General features: G+C 42.3%; 1 protein-coding gene and 2 pseudogenes across 4 annotated transcripts; all 3 read left to right on the forward strand.

The window, feature by feature from the left end:
* Window positions 1–6,163: 6,163 nt before the first annotated feature.
* On the forward strand, window positions 6,164–24,167 carry DSN1 (DSN1 component of MIS12 kinetochore complex). Of its 2 annotated transcripts, XM_080685689.1 has the most exons (10): window positions 6,164–6,206; window positions 6,643–6,747; window positions 8,409–8,482; window positions 9,074–9,146; window positions 11,951–12,038; window positions 15,259–15,318; window positions 15,715–15,789; window positions 21,480–21,621; window positions 22,983–23,070; window positions 23,594–24,166. In XM_080685689.1, exons 1-10 carry the CDS (start codon window positions 6,173–6,175, stop codon window positions 23,695–23,697), a joined length of 843 nt encoding a protein of 280 aa, XP_080541815.1. In that variant the 5' UTR covers window positions 6,164–6,172; the 3' UTR covers window positions 23,698–24,166. The 2 variants fall into 2 exon arrangements, with proteins under 2 accessions (XP_080541815.1, XP_080541814.1); XM_080685688.1 differs by lacking the exon at window positions 6,164–6,206 and having other exon boundaries at window positions 6,427–6,747; window positions 23,594–24,167.
* LOC308256981 (large ribosomal subunit protein eL34-like) lies at window positions 13,192–13,541 on the forward strand (annotated as a pseudogene). Its single transcript has one exon. The product of its transcript is annotated as a large ribosomal subunit protein eL34-like (transcript).
* Window positions 17,776–18,170, forward strand: LOC308256980 (protein FAM136A-like; annotated as a pseudogene). Its single transcript has one exon. The product of its transcript is annotated as a protein FAM136A-like (transcript).
* Window positions 24,168–25,082: the final 915 nt, after the last annotated feature.

Here is a 25,082-nt window from a genome sequence, read left to right on the forward strand (position 1 = left end):
AGCTATTATATCACAGATGCTGTGGGTTAGGAATTCAGGAGCTGGGTAATTGTGACTCAGGGTCTCATGTCAATCAGGCTGCAGTAATGTGAAGGCTTGCCGGGGGCTGGAAGATCCGTTTGTAAGGTGGCTCATATGCCTGGCAAGTCAGTGTTTGCTGTTGGCAGGAGGTCTTAGTTCCTTCCCACGTGGACCTCTCCACGAGGCTGCTTGAGTATTCTCACAACATGGTGGCTAGCTTCCCCGAGTGAGTGATCTCTGAGAGAGCAGGGTAGCAATCACAATGTCTTTTATGACTAAACCTTGAAAAAAATCACGTTACCATTTCTGCAATGTCTTACTGGTTAAACAGATTAGCCCTATGCAGTGCGGGAGAGGACTACAGTAGGCATGAACACGAGGAAGCAGGGACCACTGAGGGCCATCTTGGAAGCTGACCACAAAAATTGTTTTGAGGATCTAAGAACAGCCTGTGCTAGGCATTGAGAATGCAAGAGATGGGCCTAGAAGACAGGAAAGCAGATGTCAATCACAGGGCACTCAGGGAGCCTAGAGGAATCAGGAAAGGCTTATCAGAGGACAGGACATTTGAAGGTTGAGATGTTGACCACACGAAGAGGATGGTGGTGTGTTGCAGGCAAGAGACTGAGGGGAGATTGTTCCAGGGAGAGGGAACAGCACGTGTGAAAGCCTAGTAGAAAGAGCAGAGCAGAACTGGGGAACTGTAAGAAGTTTTATGTCACTGGAATGGGTAACGATAAAAGAAGAGGCTGAGTCAGATCACACAGTGCCTTATGAGGGGACAAATGTCCACATTCTGTAGACATTGGGGAGCTGTAGAAGAATTGAGAGCAGGGAAAGGAGACCGAGGAAGTATTGGGTCTGGATTCCATTAAGCTATATTCTCACTGTGCTCCAGGATGACCAGCCCTGGATCAGAACAGTGTTCTGGCCCTAGCTGGTTTGGCTCAGTGGATAGGAGCGTCAGCTGTGGACTGAAGGGTCCCGGATCGATTCCGGTCAAGGGCACATGCCCAGATTGCGAGTTCAATCCCCAGTGGGGGACATGCAGAAGGCAGCCAATCAATGATTCTCTCTCATCCTTGGTGTTTCTATCTCTCCCTCTCCCTTCCTCTCTGAAATCAATAAAAATATATTTAAAAGAAAAAGAACACTGTGTTCTGTTCTTGGGATGTTGACAAATGAGGAGCTGGAAGAGTAGGTGGACACAGAAGGAACTGGGTACCATTGACTCCCAGAAAGTGATATTCAGGGAACTAAGAGCAAATCCCTGCTTTTATTTTATTTTTTTAAATATTTTTATTGATTTCAGAGAGGAAAGGAGAGGGAGAGATAGATAGAAACATCAATGGTGAGAAAAAATCATTGATCGGCTGTCTCCCGCACACTCCACACTAGGGACAGAGCCCACAACCCAGGCATGTGCCCCAACTGGTAATCAAACCATGACCTCCTGTTTCATAGGTCAATGCTCAACCACTGAGCCACACCGGCCAGGACAAATCTCTGCTTTCAGATGGCTGTTGGAGCCAGCAGGCTGAAAACACATGGTAGAAATTTCAGGAAGGCAGGATTCTGCCTCCCATCAGAAAAAAAAATTCCAATAACCACAGCTGCTATGGAAGGATGACCAGTCATGCTCCAGCTGCCACTCCCTAACCTCTCGTTCAGACTTTCTGGACTGCTCATAATTCAACAATTAGAGACTGCAGGTCTGAAAGGACCACACATGCAGGGGGACATTTTTCATGGCGTCATACCAGGTACTGAGGAAGCAGCCTGCTCTTTGGGGCCAACAGGGATAGTGAAAAAGGCACAGGCTGGGCTCTTGGGAGTACAGAAGGGAGGGACATCTGGTTCTCAGCCTGGGACCTTAGAGAAGGCTCTGAGAGATGAATCCTCAGCTTAGAGTTAAAATTAGATAAATTTTCCAGGAAAAAGTAGGGAAAGTCTTCTCAGGTAGAAGGAATGGCAATCAAAGGAGCAGAGGCAAGAAGCTTCGGGAGCCCTGGCGGGTAACTCAGTTGGTGAGGACATCGTCTGGATACCCCAAAGTTAAGGGTTCAATCCCTGGCCAGGGCACATGCAAGAATCGACCAATGAATGTATAAATAAGTGGAACAACAAATCGATGTTCCTCTCTTTCTCTCTCTAAAATCAACAAAAATTTTAAAGCAATGGGAGTAGGCAGAGGAGCATCCGGCAATTGGGGAGAGGGTGTCCTGTAATGAGACTGCAAAACAGCGTTCTTGAACTTTGCCATATATTGAAAGGGCCACAGAGGAGAAAAAGTGCTGAAGCAGGAGGAGTAGAATAGGATGAAGCAAACAGTACATAGCTCCAGTCTTCCCTGGGACACGGTCCACATTTTAATGGGCAAAGGACCTGAATAAACACTTTTCCAAAGAGGACATACAGATGGCCAAGAGACATGAAAAAAAAAAATGCTCAACATCACTAATCATCAGAGAGATGCAAATTAAAACTACAATAAAATATAATCTCACACCTGTCAGAATGGCTACCATCAATAAATCAACAAACCACAAGTGCTGGTGAGGATGTGGAGAAAGGGAACCCTAGTGCACTGCTGGTGGGAATGCAGAATGGTGCAGCCATTGTAGACAGTATGGAGTTTCCTAAAAAAATTAGAAATGGAGCTACCTTTTGACCCAGTGATCCCACTTCTGGGAATATATCCTAAGAATCCCAAAACACCAATCAGAAAGAATGTATGCACCCCTATGTTCATAGCAGCGTTATTTAAAATAGCTAAGATCTGGAAACAACCCAAGTGCCCATCAGTAGATGAGTGAATAAAAAAGATGTGAGCCAAAACCGGTTTGGCTCAGTGGATAGAGCGTCTGCCTGCGGACTGTAGGGTCCCAGGTTTGATTCCGGTCAAGGGCATGTACCTTGGTTGCGGGCACATCCCCAGTGGGGGGTGTGCAGGAGGCGGCTGATTGATGTTTCTCTCTCATCGATGTTTCTAACTCTCTATCCCTCTCCCTTCCTCTCTGTAAAAAATCAATAAAATATATTAAAAAAAAAAAGATGTGGTACATTCATCTACACAATGAATACTACACAGCTGTAAAAAAGAAGGAACTCATACCCTTTGCAAATAGCATGGGTGGACGTGGACATTATTATACTAAAGGAAATAAGCCAGTCAGAGAAAGATAAATACCATATTATGTCACTAATATGTAGAATCTAATGAACAAAGTAAACTGAGGAACAAAATAAAACCAGAGGCCTGGAGAGATGAACAAACTGACAGCTGTCAGAGGGGAGGGGGTAGAGGGAACTGAATGAAAGAAGGTGAAGAGATTAGCCAGAACATACTGTATATGCATAGCCCATGGACACCGACGATGGCCAGGAGGCGGGGCGTGGTGGCTGGGTGGAGGTGGGCAAAGCAGGGGTGGGGCGTGGGGTGGGTGGAGGAATGTGGGGCATCTGTAATAGTGTCAATAAATTAAAAAAGAAGATGAAGAAGCAGCAATAGGGAGGAGGACCACTAGTCTGGCAACAGGGGCAGAGCTTCAGATGCTGAGGTATTTCTTTGGCAAGTATCTAGGCCCCAGTTTCCCCATCTTAGATGGGTTCTGGGCCGCGGGGCCCAAAAGGTCAGGGCGCTGTGGCAGGTCCCAGGAGGGGCCTCTCCGGACGTGGCATCGCAGGGAGACGTTAACGTGGCCACTTCAGGGCGGAGAAAGCGGCGGCGGCAGCGGGGCTCGCCAGAAGGGAAAGACCAGTTTACGCATGCGCATTGAAGGAGGCAGGCGCTCTGCGTGCGCGTGCGCGTGCCCGAGCCGCCGGCCGCCGGCCGCCGGCTGCGCATGCGCCCTTAGTTGGCGGGAGATTTCGGTTGCGGCGGCAGCAGTAGCGCGGGGCGTGGTCCGTGGAAGGCGCACCGGACCTAGACCAGAAATAAGAGGTGCAGGGGGTCCAGGGTTGACTCGTGGCCGCGGAGAGTGACCTGCGGTCTTGTATTAAGAACGGAGGCTTCGGATTGAACGGGCGTCGCTCTGAGGTCAGGAAGTCGCATACCTTTCCCGGGACGCGGCCCCACTCACTCTCGCACCCGCCTTTTGGCTTCGGACCTCGGCCCAGTCCAGGCCGGTCGCCGCCCCCCGACAGCGTACACTAGGGGTGCTCCGAGGCGCTGCGGCCTCCTGGGTGAGAGGAGACCCTAGGATGATCGCGCCTCTCCCTTGGCCTGTGCAGAGCCAGCGGTCTAGGGTTGGGGTGGGTCACAGAATTCCGCCTCTGTCCCCGGACAGGCTTTTGCCCTCTGAACCTCAGTTCCTCTATCTGCAAGGAGGGATGAACGACAGTACTTATGGAGCTGTGGAAAGGATTAAATGGGGTAAAGAGATAATGATGGAAATAAAGCGGTCACATATAACATAGGTCCTGGCATATAGTAAGTGCTTAACAAGCAGCTTAACCAATGACAGTTGTTGCTGTTATTTCCAGGCTTGAATCTGTGATTGTTATAAATGCGGGGATTTATATCCATGGCCTATATCTGTCTTGTTCTCTTTTCTGTGTCGTCCCTCCAGATATATTCATTTCTCCTTACCTATCACTACCCTACTCCCTCCCTACCCCCTACCCCGTATAGATTTCCTATGGGAGTGAGGGGTAAGTATGGCAAATGTAGAGATGCCTCAGTCTGGTCCCTGCTGTCTTCCGGTCAGTCCTTGCTGACATGCACTAGGAATACAAATACAGTGCGTCTGGGGCGACAGACATGTAAACAGACGTTACAGCCCCTTGCTAGGAAAGAAGTGGTGTGAAAGCTTAACTTTTGAGCTAAGTTGGGAAGGATAAATAAGTTTTACAGGCTGTATATGCAAAGATTCAAACGTGGTGGCAGGATATGCACGTAGCAGGAGAGCAGAAATGGGTAGGTTGAGAATAGCGTATGAAAAATGTTGAATGCATTGGAAAAATCGCTGCTGCTGTCTAAAGAATGGCTAGGAGAGGAGCAGTGCTGGATATAGGAAAACTAGTGGACAGGATTATTGGGTGGATGGGATGGGAGGTGGTGGAGATTATGAGACCTGAACTAAACTAGGAAGTGGAAGTGGAGAAAAGATTTAGAGACAAACTCATAGATGCAGGCAAAAGAGTGGTGGTTACCAGAGGAGAAGGGAGGTGGGGAGACGACAAAGGGTAAAGGGGGTCAAATATAAAGGGTGGAGCAAAAGTAGGTTTATAGTTGTGAGTATGCAGAACAGAGTTTATTCTTGTATTATTTATTGTACTATTTTTTTTAACAACTGTAAACCTACTTTTGCCCCACCCTGTATAGTGACAGAAGGAGATGACTTCTGATAATGAGCACACAATGTAGTATACAGATGTTGGATTATAAAGTTGTACATCTGAAACTTATATAGTGTCATTAACCAATGTTACTCTAATAAATTTAATTAAAAAAAAAAAAAAAGATGTAGAGCCCTAGCCAGGTTGGCTCAGTGGATAGAGCGTCAGCCTGCAGACTGAAGGGTCCCAGGTTTGATTCCAACCAAGGGCACATGCCTGGGTTGCGGGTTTGATCCCCAGGAGGGGGTGTGCAGGAGACAGCCGATCAATGATTCTCTCTCATCATTGATGTTTCTATCTCTCTCTCCTCCCTTCCTCTCTGAAATCAATAAAGAAATATATTAAAAAAAAAAAAAAAAGATGTAGAGATTGTTAGAGGTAGAATGGATGGAATTTTAGACCTGGATAATTTTAAGAGTAAAAGGTAAAGGATGTGATTTTTCTAGTTTGGAAGACCATGTAGGTCATAATGCCATCAACTGAGGAAATTAGGGACTAGTTAAACACAAAATAATTGGGAAATAAAATAGGTTATGTGTTAAGGGAGATATGAGTATTTCTAGTGATAAGTTCTATAGAAATACAGAACAGTAGATGATGAACCCTGCTGATGGTCTCTGTGGATGTGGTGGGTGAGGTGGCATTGGGCGGGCCTTGCCAGATAGGTAAATTTCATGGGAAAGAGATGGGCAATTCAGAGAGGCTGGAAAGCACAAGGCCTGTTCCTGTGTAGTAAAACCCCAGTGAGACTGGGGCTGAAGTGTGAAGAACAGATCACCTCATTTTCCTGTTTTAGGGTTCTCCACCCAGGATGACTTCAGTGACTAGATCAGAGACTGTGGAAGGTGAGTTTTATACCTTTTACCTTGGGTTCAGGTTTCTTAGCTATCCTCAAATGATTTCCTGGCTCTTGGTGGAGTTGGAATCACATGTTCATGTATTTGCACAGGTACTTCCTCAGTGTCTCCATGATCTGGGGCATACATTTTCTGTTTCCACTTTTTTGCACAAATACTCAGTTGTGGGTTTGATTTTATATTTTGACTTTTTTATAACAAGTGATAGAAGAGGAACCAGTGACATCTAAGACTCATGATCATCAATTGGAATCAAATGCCAATCCTGTGGAAGTGTGTAATAAATCGTCTATTTCCCTGGAGATGACTCAAGGAGTTTCAAAGGAAAGAATTCATGCTGATTGTAGCCCTAAAAAAGGGGAGTGTTATGATCTCAGCCACGAGGAAGGAATTCAGCCCAGGTCTCTTCATTTGTCTCCCCAAGAACAGTCTGCCCATCATCGAGACAGAAGGCAATCCTGGCGGCGAGCAAGTATGAAAGAAATCAACAGGCGGAAGTCACTGCCTCCCTTTCATCAGGGCATCACAGGTGGGGTGCTGCACACATAAGATGTGGAGTTGCAGCTCAGATAAGATGTGGCAGTGAGGTATGGTAGAAAGAACGTAATGGGACAGACTTGACTTGGCAGAAAGAGTGTAGTGGGACAGACTTGACTTTGCTACTTAACAGCTATGTGGCTGAGTAAATCACATCACCTCTCTGAGCCTCAGTTTATTGAAGTACAAGATTAACATGGAAAGTCTCTAGCACATTTCAGGAAAAACTGACCTTAAGCGGCTTACTTTAACCTCCTTTGTCTTATGTTCCTCATCAGTAAATGGGATGAAATAATATCTATTTTATAAAATTATACGAGGAAAAAATGAATTGATTATAACACAATACTTGGCACATGGTAAATAGCTCAAATGTTAAGCTATTGTGATTATTTTAAAGATATTATCTCACTTCCAGATGGCCTATGTCTAACAGGAAAACAGGATAAAAACAGCCACTTAGCATATCAGAAAATTGCTGCCCCAATTATGCTCATGTATTTCATAGGTGTGCCAAGAAAGCATCAGCAGTTCCCTAAAGTCACCCCAACCTTTATCTCTGTTCCAGAGAATGTGAACCTAAAATTCTGTATCACAGAAAATCACTGATGTAATAAGATTATGTCCTTGTTATTCCTGGCCACTTGCCAGATTTCTTTGGTTATAGGCAGAAGGTATTCTGTTGTGTTTTTTTTAACTAACAGCAGTGAGAATTTATCAAAAAAAGAGACAAAAGAACTTTAAAAATACAACCAGCTAAAGGTAGAGGATGAAAAGACATGTATTTCTCAAATTCTCAAAGCAAACTTCCTTTGCTGTGTAATAACTGATGTTTTTAAATGGGCGTAATTGAAAAAACAGTGTCTGCATCCTGTACTTGTTTGAGGATTCAGTGACATGATTATGTAAAATGCCCATCCAATTCAGGCTGTCTCACCATGTGACCTTGGCAAGTTACCTATTACCTAGTCTTTGTGCCTCCGTGTCATCATCTGTAAAATGGAATTGATAAGATATTTGCCTCAAGTTTTAAGGAAGTATGTGTAGTGTTTAATAAAAAGCCTTTTGCATAACAAGTGTTCAACAAATTACTATTAATGTTATTAGTTCATTGTAGAAGACAGCATGGTATTACTGGGAAAAACAGGTTTTGGTGACAGACTTGGGATTGAATTCTTATTTCACCAATTTCTGGCCTCAAACAAGTCATCTCTCCTCTGAGGTTCAGTTTCCCCATCTGTAAAATGGAGCTCATAGTTTATAAGAGGATTCTTAAGACAATGTATTTAAAGCATACTGCAGGACCTGTCATAAAAATGCTCAAATGTTTCCATCTCCTTTCTTTGAATGGTGAATATAAAACATCAAAAAAAGTTATTTACCTATCTTGTTTAATAAGACAAGGTTTTAATGTAATACATATAAGGTTCTTATAACTTTTTAAAGCTAGAATGCACAAATTGGTAAGTTTTATTCCTCGGTGGTCCTGAAAAAAATCAGATGTGACTATATATGAATTCTCCCTTAAATAAAGAAGGCTGCTTGAGCATTCTTGCCTTAAAATGGACTGCATCAAGAGAGAGGAAATTTTTCAGGTTTTTTATTTTGATAATTGTGAGTATACCACTCCTTAAATTGATATTTTTATGTTAGAGCTCAGCAGATCCATCAGCGTCGACCTAGCAGAAAGCAAACGGCTTGGCTCTCTCCTGCTTTCCAGTTTCCAGGTGAGATTCTCGGGACTGGGAAATGCTTCTTTTTAAGCTGTTGCTGTGAGAGTCCCAAAGAGAGATCAAAACTGTGTAATACATCTGTTAAAATTAAAAGATGTTTCTCTCTAGTTTGGATTAATTTAAAAGCCAGATATAATCCTAGCAGCTGATTTTGTCTGGACTAGGCTCTCTATCCCATTGGTACTGTTGCTGCTAACTGAGCAGCTAAGAGTGAGAGATTTCCCCAATCTAATATCTCTTGCCATTGGCAGCAAATGACAGGGAATAATGGTAATTTAAAGTAGGTCCAAATCTAAGTTCAAACAGACATTGGATGTCTGACTACATACTAAGTCAGTATTATATGACTAGTTGATGATTAGTTTAGATAAGCAATTCATTTGTGTGAATTAAATGACCATTTTTTTCTCAAACCAAAAATCAAAATGTATAGTCTTACCAACATAGTTTTATCCTGATCTATTTATTTGTTATATGAAAAATCTTAGGTATGAAAATTAAATCATGTTTATTTCACATTTATTAAGCATGTAAAATTATATGAGCTTTGTGGTTGTTGTACTAAAAATGCTTTTCTTTATTTAGTTCTCTGTTCAGAAACTTGAACCTTTCCTAAAGGGCACTGAGGGCTTCAGTCTTGAGAGTTTTCGAGCCAAAGGTAAGTTGCTAAGAACAGGCAAGTGAGCTTTGACCTTGAACTGTACCTTCTGTTAAAGTCAGTTGAAGCCCCACTTTTAGGAGCCCCATTTACAAGAGCTGCTCCCTTACAAAACCAGCCCCCCTTGGATTGGCATTAAAATATATATATGCTGCCCTAGTAGGGTGGCTCAGTTGGTTGGAGCATCGACCCATACACCAAAAGGTTGCAGGTTTGATTCCCAGTTGGGGTGCACATTGGAGGTAACCGATCGATGTTTCTCTCTCCCTTCCTCTCTCTCTAAAATCAATAAAAACATATCCTCAGGTGAGGGTTAAGAAAATAATAATAATATATGCTAATGAAGTTCAGAAGGTAAGCCTGCCCTCCACTCCAAACCATAGTCGCAGCTCCTCTCCACAGAGACAACCACAGCCACCAGCTTCTTGTGTATCATTGCAGAGATACAGCATTTGCAAACAATTATACATTAAAATCAAATAATACTCTCTGCACTGTTCTTTTCCTTGTCTTTTGTTTTTTTTAACCTAACAGTTTATATTGCAGACTAGAGGACCTTTGCACGATATTTGTGCAAGAATAGGCCTTCCTTACCCTGGATTCGCTCCCGGCCACCCGGGAGCCGCCAAGTCCTCGCTCCCAGCCGGAGCATCACTCCTGTAGCTCCCTCCGTGCCCCCTCTTCCCCCTCATAGCAAGCGTCCCACCTGGCCGCTCCACGCCTGCCTATGCAAATTAACCCGCCATCTTTGCCAGGTTAATTTGCATACTCATGCCTGATTGGCTGTGGGCGTGGTGGATGTACAGTCAATTTACATGTTTGTCTATTATTAGGTAAGATTATTCCATACTGCACATGTAGAGCTGTCTTGACACTTTAGTAGCCACATGATATTCCATTTTATAATTGTACCATATTTTATTTAACCAGTTTCTTATTGTGGGCTTTTAGGGTTTTCAGTCTTTTGCTATTACAATGAATAGGGTAATGGATACTTTTTTGTTTTCTCTAATCCTCACTTGAGGATATGTTTTTAAATTGATTTTAGAGAAAGAGAAACTTCATTTGGCTACCTCATATGCACCCTGACCAAGGATTGAACTCACAATCTGGTCATGTATCCTGACTGGGAATTGAACCCAAGACCTTTTGGTATACAGGACAATGTTCCAATCAACTGAGCCACACCAGCCAGGGCAAATACCTTTTTATACATGCCTTTTGGCACATTTACAAGTAAAAATAAATTTTTAGAGTTGCAATAAAATAGGTCAAACAAAATGATAAAAATTACCAGATTGCCTTCCAGAAAGGTTGTTTCATTTTATTCTCTCACCAGCAAATATGCAAATATATTTGTTTGCATATCTGTTTTTTCACATTTACCAATACAGTTTTATCAAACAGTTCAGATGTTTTACAGATGATAAAAGGTATTTTGTAATTTTAATCTGTTTTTCAAAGAGGATAAACATTTTTAAATATTATTTAGAACTATAGGTGCTTCATTTTCTGTTTATATCCTTAGTTCATTTTTGAAAGTTGGCATGTGGTGCTTATATTGATTTGTAGAAACTCTATATGTTAAGGAAATTAGCTGTTCATCAGTGATATAAGTTACAAATATTCTTTCCCAGAAGTCAGTTTTCAGCTATCTAGGAAGTAGCTGTTTTCCTTCCAGTAACTACACAATCATCCAGAGTCAAAATACTCAATGTTACCCACTTTATTTTTTTATTTATTTTTTTAAAATATATTTTATTGATATTTCACAGAGAGGAAGGGAGAGGGATAGAGAGTCAGAAACATCGATGAGAGAGAAACATCAATGAGAGAGAAACATCGATCAGCTGCCTCCTGCACACCTCCCACTGGGGATGTGCACGCAACCAAGGCACATGCCCTTGACCGGAATCGAACCCGGGACCCCTCAGTCCGCAGGCTGACACTCTATCCACTGAGCCAAACCGGTTTCGGCTGTTACCCACTTTAAAAACCAAGAAAATACATGAACTCAGACTTACTTGTTAATTAAAATTATCTCAGAATTGGACCCATCACCATAATTAGAGTAGATATGTCAAGGTTATCTTGATAGCTATTTAACACCCTTTTCCTTCGCCTGAATGTAATTGTGGACTCTTCCAGGTATAAGCAGAGAACTGTTTTTACCTTATGCTTATAATGCTTTATTTGCCTCCAACATTTTTTATAACACTTTCCTGTTGCCTGACTTCTATGATATATTTCCTTTCAGCACCAGCAGTTCAAATCTCTTGAAAAGAATGAAATGTCAGTGCAGATATCTTTTTAACTGCTTTTTCACCAGTCAGATCTAAAAAACACTATCAATAAATGTCATTCAGAAGAATTGTCTTACATTTTATCTATATCTACCCCCAAAAAAAGATACAATCTTTCTGCATATTTATACCACTTTTTTGAATAGGTGAGAGTGTCAGAATGTGACGGGACCCTAGCGCTGAGACTACCCTAACACTTGTCAGCAGCTTCCTGTGAAAAAAAATTTTTTTTTTTAAATGTATTTTATTGTTATTTTACAGAGAGGAAGGGAGAGGGATAGAGAGTTAGAAACATCGATGAGAGAGAAACATCGATCAGCTGCCTCCTGCACACCTCCTACTGGGGATGTGCCCGCAACCAAGGTACGTGCCCTTGACCGGAATCGAACCTGGAACCTTTCAGTCCGCAGGCTGACGCTCTATCCATTGAGCCAAACCGGTTTCGGCGCTTCCTGTGAAAATTTATATTCTGTTTATAATATGTAATTTTATTCTCTCTAGCATCTTCTCTTTCTGAAGAATTAAAACATTTTGCAGACAGACTGGAAAGTAATGGGACTCTACAGAAATGTTTTGAAGATTCAAAGGGGTAAGTTCAATTGCCCTTCTGTCCTAAATTATAATTGAATTAAGGCTTTTTATTATAATTAGACAGTTGTTCATTCACTCATCAAGAATTTATTCAACATCTTCTACATACCAGGCTCTTCTAGATGCTGGAGATAATAGTGATAAATAACTAAGTCAAACAAGGTATTTTGTTCTGATATACTTTAATAGGAGATCAGGTCAAACAAATATAATGATTTAAGATAGTGATCTAAGAAGTCACTAATAGTGACTTGAGGGGGTAGGTTAGCTAGACCTCTACTGAATTCACCTTTGAATTGAGACCTATTAGACCTGAATGGTGAGAAGGAACCAGCTATGGAAAGATGAAAGGAAAAGCATTCTTCTAATTTTTGCTAGCCATGCAACAACCAAACCTCAGTTCCTAATGTCTCCCATCTCAAACAATTTGGTTCTCTATAAAGTTCGGGCCTTCGGACCAAAGGGTCCCAGGTAGATTCCAGTCAAGGGCACATACTTTAGGGCACATTCGGGAGGCAACCAATCCATGCATCTCTCTCACATTGATGTTTCTTTTTTTCTCTGTGCCTCTCTCCCTCCCTTCCACTCTCTCTAAAAATCAGTGGAAAAATATCCTCAGGTGACGCTTAAAACAAACAAACAAACAAACAAACAGAAAAACAGTACATTAGACAGGTACTGTATATAAAAAAAGGTTAAAATAGGGAATCATTAAAAGCAGTTTTTTAAATCTTTATTGTTGAAAGTATTACAGATGTCCTCTTTTTTTCCCCATTGACCCCTTGTAGCCCACCCCAACCCTCCACCTCAGGATGGGAAAAATTTTTGGTTTTTTGACTAAATTACTTCTTGAACAACCTTTCAGAACAAATTAAGTTGGAGAACTGAGGTTCCACTGTAAACTTATGTTCTTTAGCTGTTTACAAGCAAGAATATTAAGAGAATTTAGAAATCCCACCCCTAAACTTGTTCCTCTATATGGGTGGAGCCCTGCCCTGTAATAAATCATGTCACTAGAGCTTACATCATAAACTTTTTAGTTTTGACTTTGCAAATGTCTACTTTTCTACCTATCCTTAAATTTAACATTGGTATTTGGGTAATGAAAAATATTTGACTCATTCTTCTGGGGATGGAGTCTTTAGGCATTCAGAATGGTCCAGCTTTTGACATACCACCAGAGATGGTTCTACAATACAGCCTCTAACAAAACTAGGCTGTCCCAAACCCCGAGACATTGTTTACCTTTATACCAAGAAGGTTGGGAAAGCACCAAAATCTGCACATGGTGTGAGTCCAGGCAACTTTGTGGAGCTCGTGCTATGAGAACTAAAGTTCTAATGAGGTTGTCTAAAACGAAAAAACATGTCAGCAGGGCTTATGGTGGATCCATGTGTGCTAAATCTGCCTGTGACCTGTCAAGCGTGCTTTCCTTATTGAGGAGCAGAAAATTGTTAAGAAAGTGTTGAAGGCACAAGCACAGAATCAGAAAGCTAAATAAAAACATAAAGGCTTTCTGAGTGCTAAAAACAAACAAAATTTGGCTTAACATAGTGTCTCCTTTAATGCAGTGTATTTAAGCCGTAAGCTGTTGCATCTCAGCCAGCATTGATAGAGGCTGTGTGTCATAGGCCTTGGTAGAAAAACATGAAAGGTAGAACAATTCATTTGTTTTTGTCAGGTGGAGTACCAAGTACATCTGCAAAATTTTGTCATTTTCAGTGCTTCTTTCCATTAGGATTAGTCACTCAGCTGTGCTGAGCCATTGGTGTAAGTCCCCTGTACAGCGATAGCTTCCGTTTAAGGAGGAAGACAAGACAGTCATATGAAAAAGTATGTTGGGCCTTAAAAAATGTTAAGGTTTTGATTGGTGGAAGGGGAAGACACTAAAAACTGATGTGAACAGAAGTTTAGAGATTGAAAACCCCAGATATTCAGAGTCAGGGTGAGTGAGATTATATGGGACAGAATAGATAAAAGGTAACAGTAGGAATCAAAGTTAATGAGCTGGATGGAGCGAGAACAGAGATCCTTAAGTGCCAGATTAAGGAGGTTTTGCTTTTTTCTTCTGAATACAGTAGAGCAGTGGTTCTCAACCTTTCTAATGCCGCGACCCTTTAATACAGTTCCTCATGTTGTGGTGACCCCCAACCATAAAATTATTTTTGTTGCTACTTCATAACTGTAATTTTGCTACTGTTATGAATCATAATGTAAATATCTGTGTTTTCCGATGGTCTTAGGCTCTACAGCAGCGGTTCTCAGCCTGTGGGTCAGTCACGACCATCGGAAAACACAGATATTTACATTATGATTCATAACAGTAGCAAAATTACAGTTATGAAGTAGCAACAAAAATAATTTTATGGTTGGGGGTCACCACAACATGAGGAACTGTATTAAAGGGTCGCGGCATTAGAAAGGTTGAGAACCACTGCAGTAGAGTGTCACAGGCTTTTTAAGCAAGGAAGAAATTAAAGGAATATTTAAGAAAGGTTCTTCTGGCCATGTGTGAATTGGAATTGATGGGAGAGAGAAAAGATGAAGAGACCTAGAATAAAAGTGAGAGGCTAAGAAATAAATATTTGTTGAAAGATAAACTTTTTTTAATATAACATTTTTATTTTACTTTATTTTTTAAGATTTGAACTTTAAAAAAATACTTTTATTTTTTTATTGATTTCAGAGAGAGGGGGAGAGGGATAGAAACATCAGTGATGAGAGAAAATCATTGATTAGCTTCCTCCTGCATTCTCCTTACTGGGGATTGAGCCCACAGCCCGGGCATGTGCCCTGACCAGGTATTGAACCTTAACTTCCTGGTTCATGGGTTGACACTCAACCACTGATCCACACCAGCCAGGCGAAAGATAAATTCTTTTTTTTTTTTTTTTTTTTTTTTCATTTTTAGAGAAAGAGGGAGAGAGAGAGAGAGAGAGAGAGAAACATTGATGGGAAAGAGAAACATAGGTTGGTTGCCTCCCGCACATACCCCGACCGGGGACTGAACCCACAATTTGGGCACATGCCCTGACTGGGAATGGAACCTGCAACCTTTTGGTAACAGGACGATGCTCAACCAATTAAGCCACACCGTCCAGGGCAAAAGATAAATTCTGAACATGTTTTATTGCCATTGAAATTATGTAAGTTGTCATATTAAAAGCAAGTGTTCTTGAAAGATTTGTGTTTATCACACAATACTATCTGTATTCCAGAAAAGCATCAGATTTGTCTCTGGAAGCATCAGTGGCTGAGATGAAAGAATACATAACAAAGTAAGTGAAAATGAATGAACCTTTGTTGAAAAAATCTAAGTTCAGTTGGGGAAAATAATTAAACTTGGGAACATGAATAATAAACATCCTGTTCTGAGTGTCAATACTAGTGTAGCAACACTAGAAGTTAGCTGCATATTGGGATCTTAAGGGCTGTGCTTATGGCCAATTTCATAGAATGGAGTCTAGGGAATAAGGATGTTAATTTAATTTTAAGAATGTGTGTTTGATTTTATTAAATTAATATCCTCTAAATCAGTCATGGTTTCTAATCCTTTAATGGCCTTTTTATTCACATCTTAGAACCGCAGTAGATACCTAACGTACTATTGGTGCCCTGAGTGATTCAGAATGAGATAATAAAAAATTAACAGAATTTTTTTTCTGATCCTATAGGTTTTCCTTAGAACGTCAGACTTGGGATCAGCTCTTGCTGCACTATCAGAAGGAGGCTGAGGAGTTCTTATCCAGGTTAGATCTACAACTGGAATTCAGAAGCTATCTTTTCACTTTGTGGAGTTTGATTTGAATTGATGTTAGTTTCATTAACACAAATTGAATGACGAATCTTTTTTTTAAATTAATTAATTTATTTTTAATTGTTTGAAGTATTACAAATAGTAGTACATATGTCTCCTTTTTTTTTTCCCCATTGACCTCCCCCTGGCCTCCCCTACCCGCCCCAGTACATGCCTTTACCTGCCCCCCGCCCCCAGTGTCTTGTATCCATTGGTTATGCTTATATGCATACAAGTCCTTCGGTTGATCTCTTACAGCAACCCCCCCAACGTCCCCTGCCTTCCCACTGAATGACGAATCTTATCTCATAGGCTAATCAACTCATCAAAGCGCTGTAAAATATTTATTAGCACTCTCTGACCTTAAATGGAGAGTCAAGGAAAGGAAGGGAGTTGGCATCACTATGTTCAGTCAACAGAGTTGCCTGTGTTCTATGTCTTTGGCTGCCATTCTACATCCTGGGGGAGACAGGCACATCTCTGCCTTTTACCTGGAATCCTGGGCTGGGCCAAAAACTTTAGTCAGGGGACTTTAGTGGGCACATGGCCTTTGAGCTGCAGGTGTGGGAGAGAAGCCTGGCCAAGGCCTTTGTGGAAATGCAAAGACATGAAAGGGGGTGATGGAAAGAGAGGATCTTTGGGTCTTAAAGGCACAATAAAGTGGGAAAGTGCTAGATTTTTATTTAGTTGGCCATCTAAGCTAGTGATTTTTAAGCTTTTTTCCAAACAGAATCTTAGGAAGGAACCCAACTATAAAATGGTAGCTAAAACTCTAATTGCAAAAGTGGCCTCTTAGTAGAGAGGTACTTTGAGGAATATGGTTTGAAAACCTTCCCCAATGCAGGCATTGATGGTTATCAGTTACTTTATTCAGCCCTGACATGTTCTCTTTATGAAGACATAATGTATAAGATATGGCAGTTTCAAAATAAACAATTTTTTTTTAAAATATATTTTATTGATTCCCTACAGAGAGGAAGGGAGAGGGATAGAGAGCCAGAAACATCGATGAGAGAGAAACATCGATCAGCTGCCTCCTGCACACCCCCCACTGGGGATGCGCCCGCAACCAAAGTACATGCCCCTGACCGGAATCGAACCTGGGACCCTTCAGTCCGCAGGCCGACGCTCTATCCACTGAGCCAAACCGGTTTCGGCCAAAATAAACAATTTTGATGGGGCATGCTTATTGGTTAAGAGGAATGCTTCTGGAAGCAGACTGCTTCTGTTCAAATCCTAATACTACTTCATTTTGTGATATTGGGCAAGCCACTTAATCTCTAAGCCTGAAGTTCCTCATTTAAAAATGCAGATAAGCCCAGCTGATGTGACTCAGTGGTTGAGCTTCGATTTATGAACCAGGAGGTCACGGTTTGATTCCCAGTCAGGGCACATGCCTGGCTTGCAGGCTGGATCCCCAGTGTGGGGCGTGCAGGAGGCAGCCAATCAATGATTTTTTCTTGTCATTGATGTTTCTATCTCCCTCTCCCTCTCCCTTCCTCTCTGAAATCAATAATAAAAAATACCTTTAAAAAAATGGAGATAATATTAGTACCTATCTCATTGGGTTATTGTGAGTGTTAAATGAGGTTAAATGGAAAGTGCTTAGCAATGTCTGGCATTCAGTAAATTGTAGTAGTTGCTCTTATTAAAGAGTCATCAGTTTTCATGAACTCTCCATTATATTCAGTTATTTTAGATAATTGAGGTATCCTAGCATTTTTTTGGTGAAAGATCATAGACATTGACTTAAGGATAGCAAGCTTTGGCTTTACTCTACCCCAACTGTAGTTCTTTTTGTAAATGGACCTTACTGTTAAATGAGATTAACTGACATGAAGCTTCTAGCATTTCCTGGAGTTCAGTGGTGTAAAAGAGTTAATGGAGTCCATGTGGACGCCATCAAGGCGCAGTGCAGCACAGGATCGCCAAGGCGGACCTGCAGCAGCTTTGGGTGCAGGAGGGGTTGGACACCATGGTGAAGAGTCTGGAAAGAGAAAATCCGGAAGATGCAGGGCCTCATGTTCCAGTGCAGTGCTGGCTGTTGTGAGGACAGCCACGTCCATGCAGCAGGTGCACCGGTGCATGGAGTGCTTCCACGCACCTTTGGCTCAAGCCCAGGCCCTGGTTACCAGCGATTTGGAGATGTTCCGGGACCGCCTGGCCCGGTGCACTATGCATTGCAATGACAAAGCCAGATTCAATGATGCAGGGAGTAAAGAGCGTCAGGTGAAGCAGCAGCTGGAGGGTTGTGTGACCAAGTGTGTGGATAACCATATGAACTTCATTCCAACCATGACCAAGAAAATGAAGGAGTCTCTCTCATCCATTTAGATAGAGAAGTCTTTGCCATTGGCTATTGAGGATGAGGGCAGGGATTTATTTAAAATGAAGAATGAGAATTTTGGTCTTTTAAGCAAAGTTTATAGATGAAGAAATTAATGATGGCAGCAAGTTTAAAGCATGTGTCACTTGCCTCTGGACACCGGTTCTTTTATGTTTTAATCCTAGAAAGTGAAATGGAAAAAACTGGTGCTAAAATTTAGGTCAGAGAGTTTTTGATACCCTAAATTTTATGTGGCAAATGCTTATCCTAGCAATAGGCATTTCTCTCAGATCAAGCTAGAGCCCTCTGAGGTACCAACAGGCTGACAGTTTCCTCTAGCCTGCCAATGATCTAGTAGAATCTGAGGAGAGGTGTTTCTGTTTGTTGCAACCTCCTGTTTACCAGAAGCATTACCACACCATTTTCTATAAGCTGTGAAACAAAATCCATGAGCTACTAATTTAGAAGTGGAAAAAACGGTTTCTGCGTATTTGTTTTGCTTGGTTTTGTCTTATATGCAAGGGCATAAAGTTGATTTAGGATGTGGAGTTGGGGGAGGTAGTTTGGATAAAAACTTGAAAAGGTTTCTTTGGATATCCGTTTCTGCCCAAGATGTGGATGTGCACTTCTTAAATGCTCACACATTACATCTTCCAGCTCGGAGACCGTACAGAAACATGAGAGGCAATGTCACTCTGGGTATGGGAGCAGACCTTCTTTCTCACTGACTGTCATGATGGGTCCTAAGCTTGTCTGCAGCAGAGTGACAGGACAATCTTACAGTGGTACTCTATCTTGAAGGGAAAGGGGGTTTTGATTGTGCCATATACCAATATTAGGAATGAACAGTGAAGGAGGAACTGTTGGCTGCTTCATTAAGAGATAGGCAGTAGCCCTAACTGGTTTGACTCAGTGGATAGAGCATTGGCCTGTGGACTGAAGGGTCCCAGATTTGATTCTGGTCAAGGGCATGTACCTTGGTTGCGGGCACATCCCCAGTAGGAGGTGTGCAGGAGGCAGCTGATCAATGTTTCTCTCTCATCAATGTTTCTAGCTCTCTATCCCTCTCTCTTCCTCTCTGTAAAAAATCAATAAAATATCCTATATAATAAAAGGCTAATATGCAAATAGACCGAACGGCAGAACAACTAGAACAACTGAACAATTGAACAACTGGTTGCTATGACATGCACTGACCACAAGGGGGAGTGCTCAGAACATGGCGGGCATTGGCCGCGGCAGGATGATGGAGCAGATGAGCGAGAGTGTAAGACCTAGGCAGGGCACTGGTCGCTGTCATCAGGGAAAGCCTCTGGTGGTTACTGAAAATTCTTTGCTCCCGCATGCTGCGGTCCTGCCCTGCACTCACACCTGCTGCCAGCACTGGCCCTACTCACACCCACTGCTGGTGCCCAGCACTGTCCCCAATCACTCGGCACCATCAGGGTGAATGGCAGCTGCCAGCCCCAATCACCCCAAGAGCTTCTCCACCTTCCCCTGCTCCTGAGGGGAGATTGGGGCCAGCAGCTGCCTCTTGCACCCGCTGCTGGTGATGGAGCCGCCTCTTGTACCTGCTGCCAGTGCCTGGTGCCGGTCCTAATGGATCGCTTGGCACCATCAGTGGATGCGAGCAGCAGCTTCCAGCTCTGATCGCCCATGAGGGCTTTTCCACCTCTCCCTGCTCCTGAGGGGTGATCAGGGCAGCAGCTGCCGCTCACACCCGCTGACAGCACCGGCCCCACTCGCACCTGCTGCTGGTGTCGGCCCCAATCACTCTGCGCCTTCAGCGGGTACGAGCGGGGCCAGCGCCATCAGCGTGTGAGAGCAGTGGCAGAAACAGGGCTGCCGGCAGACAGGGGACTGGGGGCTGTGGCAGGAGGGGCCAGCCAGGGGCACAGAGGATGGGTTTTGCTTGGTTTTGTTTTATATGCAAGGGCATAAAGTTGATTTAGGATGTGGAGTTGGGGGAGGTAGTTTGGATAAAAACTTGAAAAATCCGTTTCTGCCCAAGATGTGGATGTGCACTTCTTAAATGCTCACACATTACATCTTCCAGCTCGGAGACCTTACAGAAACATGAGAGGCAATGTCACTCTGGGTATGGGAGCAGACATGCTGCCGGCACTGGCCCCACTCACATCCACTGCTGGTACCCAGCACTGTCCTCGATCACTCGGCACCATCAGGGTGAGTGGCAGCTGCCAGCCCCAATCATCCAAGGGCTTCTCCACCTTCCCCTGCTCCTGAGGGGAGATTGGGGCCAGCAGCCGCCTCTCATACCCACTGCTGGTGATGGAGCTGCCACTCGTACCCGCTGCCAGTATTTAAGGTATCAAAAACTCTCTGACCCAGTGCCTACCAGTTCCTTTCAAGGTGCACGAATTCATGCACTGGGCCCCTAGTATTAAAAAAAGAGTTATGAAGTACTGGATTTAAGAAAAACCTGGTTTTCAGGAATGAAACCTAAACCCAGTATTGCTTACTTAGTCCCCTCAAATAACAGAGCCCTACTAAGATGATCTTTTGGCAACAGGAAGGTTAAAGGAGAAAAAGTAAGCAACTCAGGGGTGAGTTGTTGCTTCATTAGAGCAAAAGAGGGGCAACCCCCCATTACCAAATACCACTTTTGCCTTGGGCCTGCAGTATTCCTACCTCAGCTCTAGCACCTTACAATTTTGATAAGGACCTTGTTGTCTTTTTACCAACTTATTACTTGAAATGATAATATAGCCTGTCTGTTTGCTGTTTCAGGACTGTGATATATTTTCCCAGTGGTCTGGCTTTAAAAAACAAATAAGGTTTGGGGGTTGGGAACCGTCGGGGAGAGGTCAATGGGGGGAAAAGGAGACATATGTAATACTTGAAACAGTAAAGAATTTAAATTAAAAATAAATAAGGTTTAATTTTTCCTCCAAAAAAAAAATTAATACTGGCCTGACGGGTGTGGCTTAGTGTTTGGGTGTTGACCCATGCACCAGGAGATCGCAGGTTCAATTCCTGGTCAGGGCACATGCCTGGGTTGCTGGCTCAATCCCCAGCAGTTGGGCATGCAGGAGGCAGCTGATTGATGTTGATGTTCATCTTTCATCGTTTCTATCGTTCCCTCTCCCTTCCTCTCTCTCTAAAAATTAATAAAATCAAATTTTCTTTATTAAAAAAAATAATACCAGTTAATGGTTTTGGATCCCACTGTTAATAAGAAGAATATTGCTTCAGGTTAATGAAGTTTTATTGGAGGCTTTTTCCCTAGGTGATCTTTCATTATTTTCCCCAGAAAGTGATTATAAAAATTCTCTAAAAGCTCCCCCTTTTTTTAGAGGATCAACTGAAACAAAAATGACTGAAGTTGAACCTACAGCGTATCTTGGGTCTTCCCAGAATGAAGTCCTTAATACAAAGCCTGATTACCGGAAAATATTACAGAGACAGAACAAAGTCTTTGATTGTATGGAATTGGTGGTGAGTTGGCTCATGTTTATATTTGGTTGAGTTATCCAACTTTGCTACCTTCTCATCCTTGGAAATTAAAAGATCGGAGAATATGTTTAATAAGATAAGGTAAGTATATTTAACTCTACCTTGGTGAAACATGGAGAGACAATTAAAAGAAACAAATAATATGTGGTGATTAGTGCTAATAAAGCAGAGTAAGGGAGACAGTGTACAGGCGGGCAGCAGGATACTATACAGAGCAGTTGTTGATAGTCCCTCTAAAGTGCCATTTAACAGATACTGGAAAGAAATGAGGAAGTGAACCATGAGGACATTTGGGAGAATAGTATTTTATTGTTCCAAGTATCAGCAGGAAGTAGTTGATAAAGTGTAATTCAAGGAGAGTTTATAAGGGGCTATGTATAGAGTGTACATATTGGGAAATCATAAGGGTTAGTGAAGGAACGTGGGGCAGCTGAGCTCTACCCCTAGGCCTGCGGGAGGAGAGGAGGAAGAGTTACTGTGGTGCCCAGACCGGTTTGGCTCAGTGGATAGAGCATTGGCCTGCGGACTGAAGGGTCCCGGGTTCAATTCCAGTCAAGGGCATGTACCTTGGTTGCGGGCACATCCCCGGTGGCGGGTGTGCAGGAGGCAGCTGATCGATGTTTCTAACTCTCTATCCCTCTCCCTTCCTCTCTGTAAAAAATTAATAAAATAAATTTTTTTAAAAAAAGAGTTACTGTGGCACCTGAGGGGAGAAAGTCACATAGTGGGCTGTTTCGAGAGAGCCATGACCTTCAGTTAAGAGACACAGCTAACTCAGAATGATCCTTTCCTGAGCAGGCCTGGGCAAAAATACGCAGACCTCATTCAGCTTCCCCCCTACTTGGGCTCCCTCTGCACCAAGCCCACCCAGAACTCAGAGGACATGGGATCCTGTTAGAGGTTATCTCGGTCAGCCTTCTGGGGCATAGAACAGTGTGAAGGAGTGGAGTGTGGAGGAGCAAACAGAAAATGTCTGACATAAGCATTCCAGGTTGAAAGGACAACAAAAGCAAGGCTCCCAAGCAGGACTTGCCTGGTGTGTTTGAGGAACATCAAAGAAGCCGTGGACCCTTACAGCTCATAGCTGTCTTTCTTTTTTTTTTTTTTTAAATATATTTTATTGATTTTTTACAGAGAGGAAGGAAGAGGGATAGATAGTCAGAAACATCGATGAGAGAGAAACATCGATCAGTTGCCTCTTGCACACCTCCTACTGGGGATGTGCCCGCAACCAAGTTACATGCCCTTGACCGGACTCGAACCTGGGACCTTTCAGTCCGCAGGCTGACGCTCTATCCACTGAGCCAAACCGGTTTTGGCTCATAGCTGTCTTTCATCTGCAGATGGACGAATTGCAAGGATCAGTGAAGCAGCTGCATGCCTTTATGGACGAAAGTACCCAGTGCTTCCAGAAGATGTCAGTACAACTCAGTAAGTATCTCTTGAGGGGACTAGAGGAATAACCTTTCAGATTTAAACTGCCCTTACTTAGCACGTGGTCTCAGAGGGTAAGACCACATCAAGTGGTTTGTTCCCCCTCCTCGTCTTTTACAGTAACTATTATGTTGTGGGTACTCGTAGTTGATGGGAAATTCCACAGAAACACAGTAGACCAAGAATTAAATTCCCACACACCATCTTGTTTTAGTAAATCTGAGATTTAAGAAATACCCATTGCTTTTTTTCCCCTGTTCATTCCTCAAAAATTCACTGACACTGCCCTTACTTACTCCAGCCCTAAATTATTGCTATACATACCTTCATTTTTTTATTACAATGTATTTTGGTTGTAATTATAGCTGGCTTTCCTACCAGCTGTCATCTCCTTGAGAACGGAGATTCTTATTTGTCATTGTAATGCCCTTCAGTCTGGCACAGTGTTCATGCAGTAAGTTTACAATAAATCTTATTTAAATTCAACTGAAATTTATTTTTTGGCTCCTTTCCTGTGTAGGCAAGAGGAGTACGCAACAATTAGATTCTTCACCAGCTCGAAAACTGCTCAAGCTTCAGTTCCAAAACCTGCCTACCGCACATTGTTCTAAATCTTGTCAGTGACCTTATGCATCTTTGTGCCACAAGGTGCTCTAGAGGAGAGACATGGAAAGAATGCTCCAGCGCATGGTGATTGCGTGGCAATCTAAGCTGGTGATATCTGCCTGTTGCCTTTGAGGATAATTGGCTGACTGAAGAGCACTTTGTTGTTTTTCTAAAAGTAACAACACTGCCCTGGCTGGTGTGGCTCAGTTGGTTGGAGCATCATCCAGTGCACTGAAGGGTCACGGGTTCAATTCTGGTCAGGGCACATACCCAGGTTGCAGGTTTGATCTCCAATCTGAGTGTGTACAGGAGGCAATCGATGGATGTTTCACTTTCACAGCAATGTTTCTCTGTCTCCCTCTCCCTCCCTCTCTCTAAAATCAATTTAAAAATGAGTTACAACACTTTTGTATCCAAAAGAATGTTGTATGGACACTTTTTCCAAGAATGTGCAAGATAATTAAAATTTCTGTTTTGGAATGACCTTTAGAATTAGTAGTCTAGTGTTTTAAATATTCTTTGTGATCACATCTCTTCATCTTGTGTAGATATTTTTCAAGTTTTGAAACATCCAAAGTCATTTGGGATCAAATCTAATGAAACATTTTAGAGGTCAAATTGGGTTCTAGTTGTAAAAGAATGAGACTAATTTTCTAGTGTGACTCAGGATGATTTTAGGTATAAACGTTGTGGGCATTGATTATATCAAGTGGATACGTATATCACTTCACAGGATATCCAAATTGAGGAAATACTACCCATTCTCTATGTTCTGCCCATAATGTGCTTCAGTTTTTAGTATTGAGTCAACATCCTAAATCTTGGATTCATTGTTCTCTGTATTTAATAATCTGCATTATAAAATTGTACATAATTAAAAGTTTTCCCTTGTCTGTGTGTATTTTGAGTGTATAAAAAATTAAAAGTTAGGGAGGTCTTAGAAAATAAGATTCTTTGCCAAGTGTGAAAGCTAACAGTAGTGTAGAGATAAGCCTCAGCATTAGTTAGATAAAATACCAACCAATTTATTGTTAATGTTTTATTCTCTGATCCTCCGACCTAGTAGGATAAAACCTATTTCATTTAAATACCTAGTTATAATGTTAAGTCTTAAACTTTGGCTTAAGCACAGCTAATGAGACCTGTAGTATTCCTTATTCTTCCATATATTTACAGAGACCCTGCTATTATATGCCAAGCACAATTCTAGTTAGTGGGAAGACAGCAAAGAACAAAAACAAACATGGGACCTCCTCTCATGATTCTCACAGTCTAATGGGCACACAGGGAACAAGAAGGGACAAGTTCTCTGCAGAAGTGATGTTTTAGTTGATTCTAGAAGAATGAAGGAGTTAAATAGGGCAAATTTTTGAGGCAAAAGGAGCAGTATTTCCAAAGGAGGG

This window comes from Plecotus auritus, assembly GCF_963455305.1.
Source record: "Plecotus auritus genome assembly, chromosome: 8".
NCBI lineage: Eukaryota > Metazoa > Chordata > Mammalia > Chiroptera > Vespertilionidae > Plecotus > Plecotus auritus.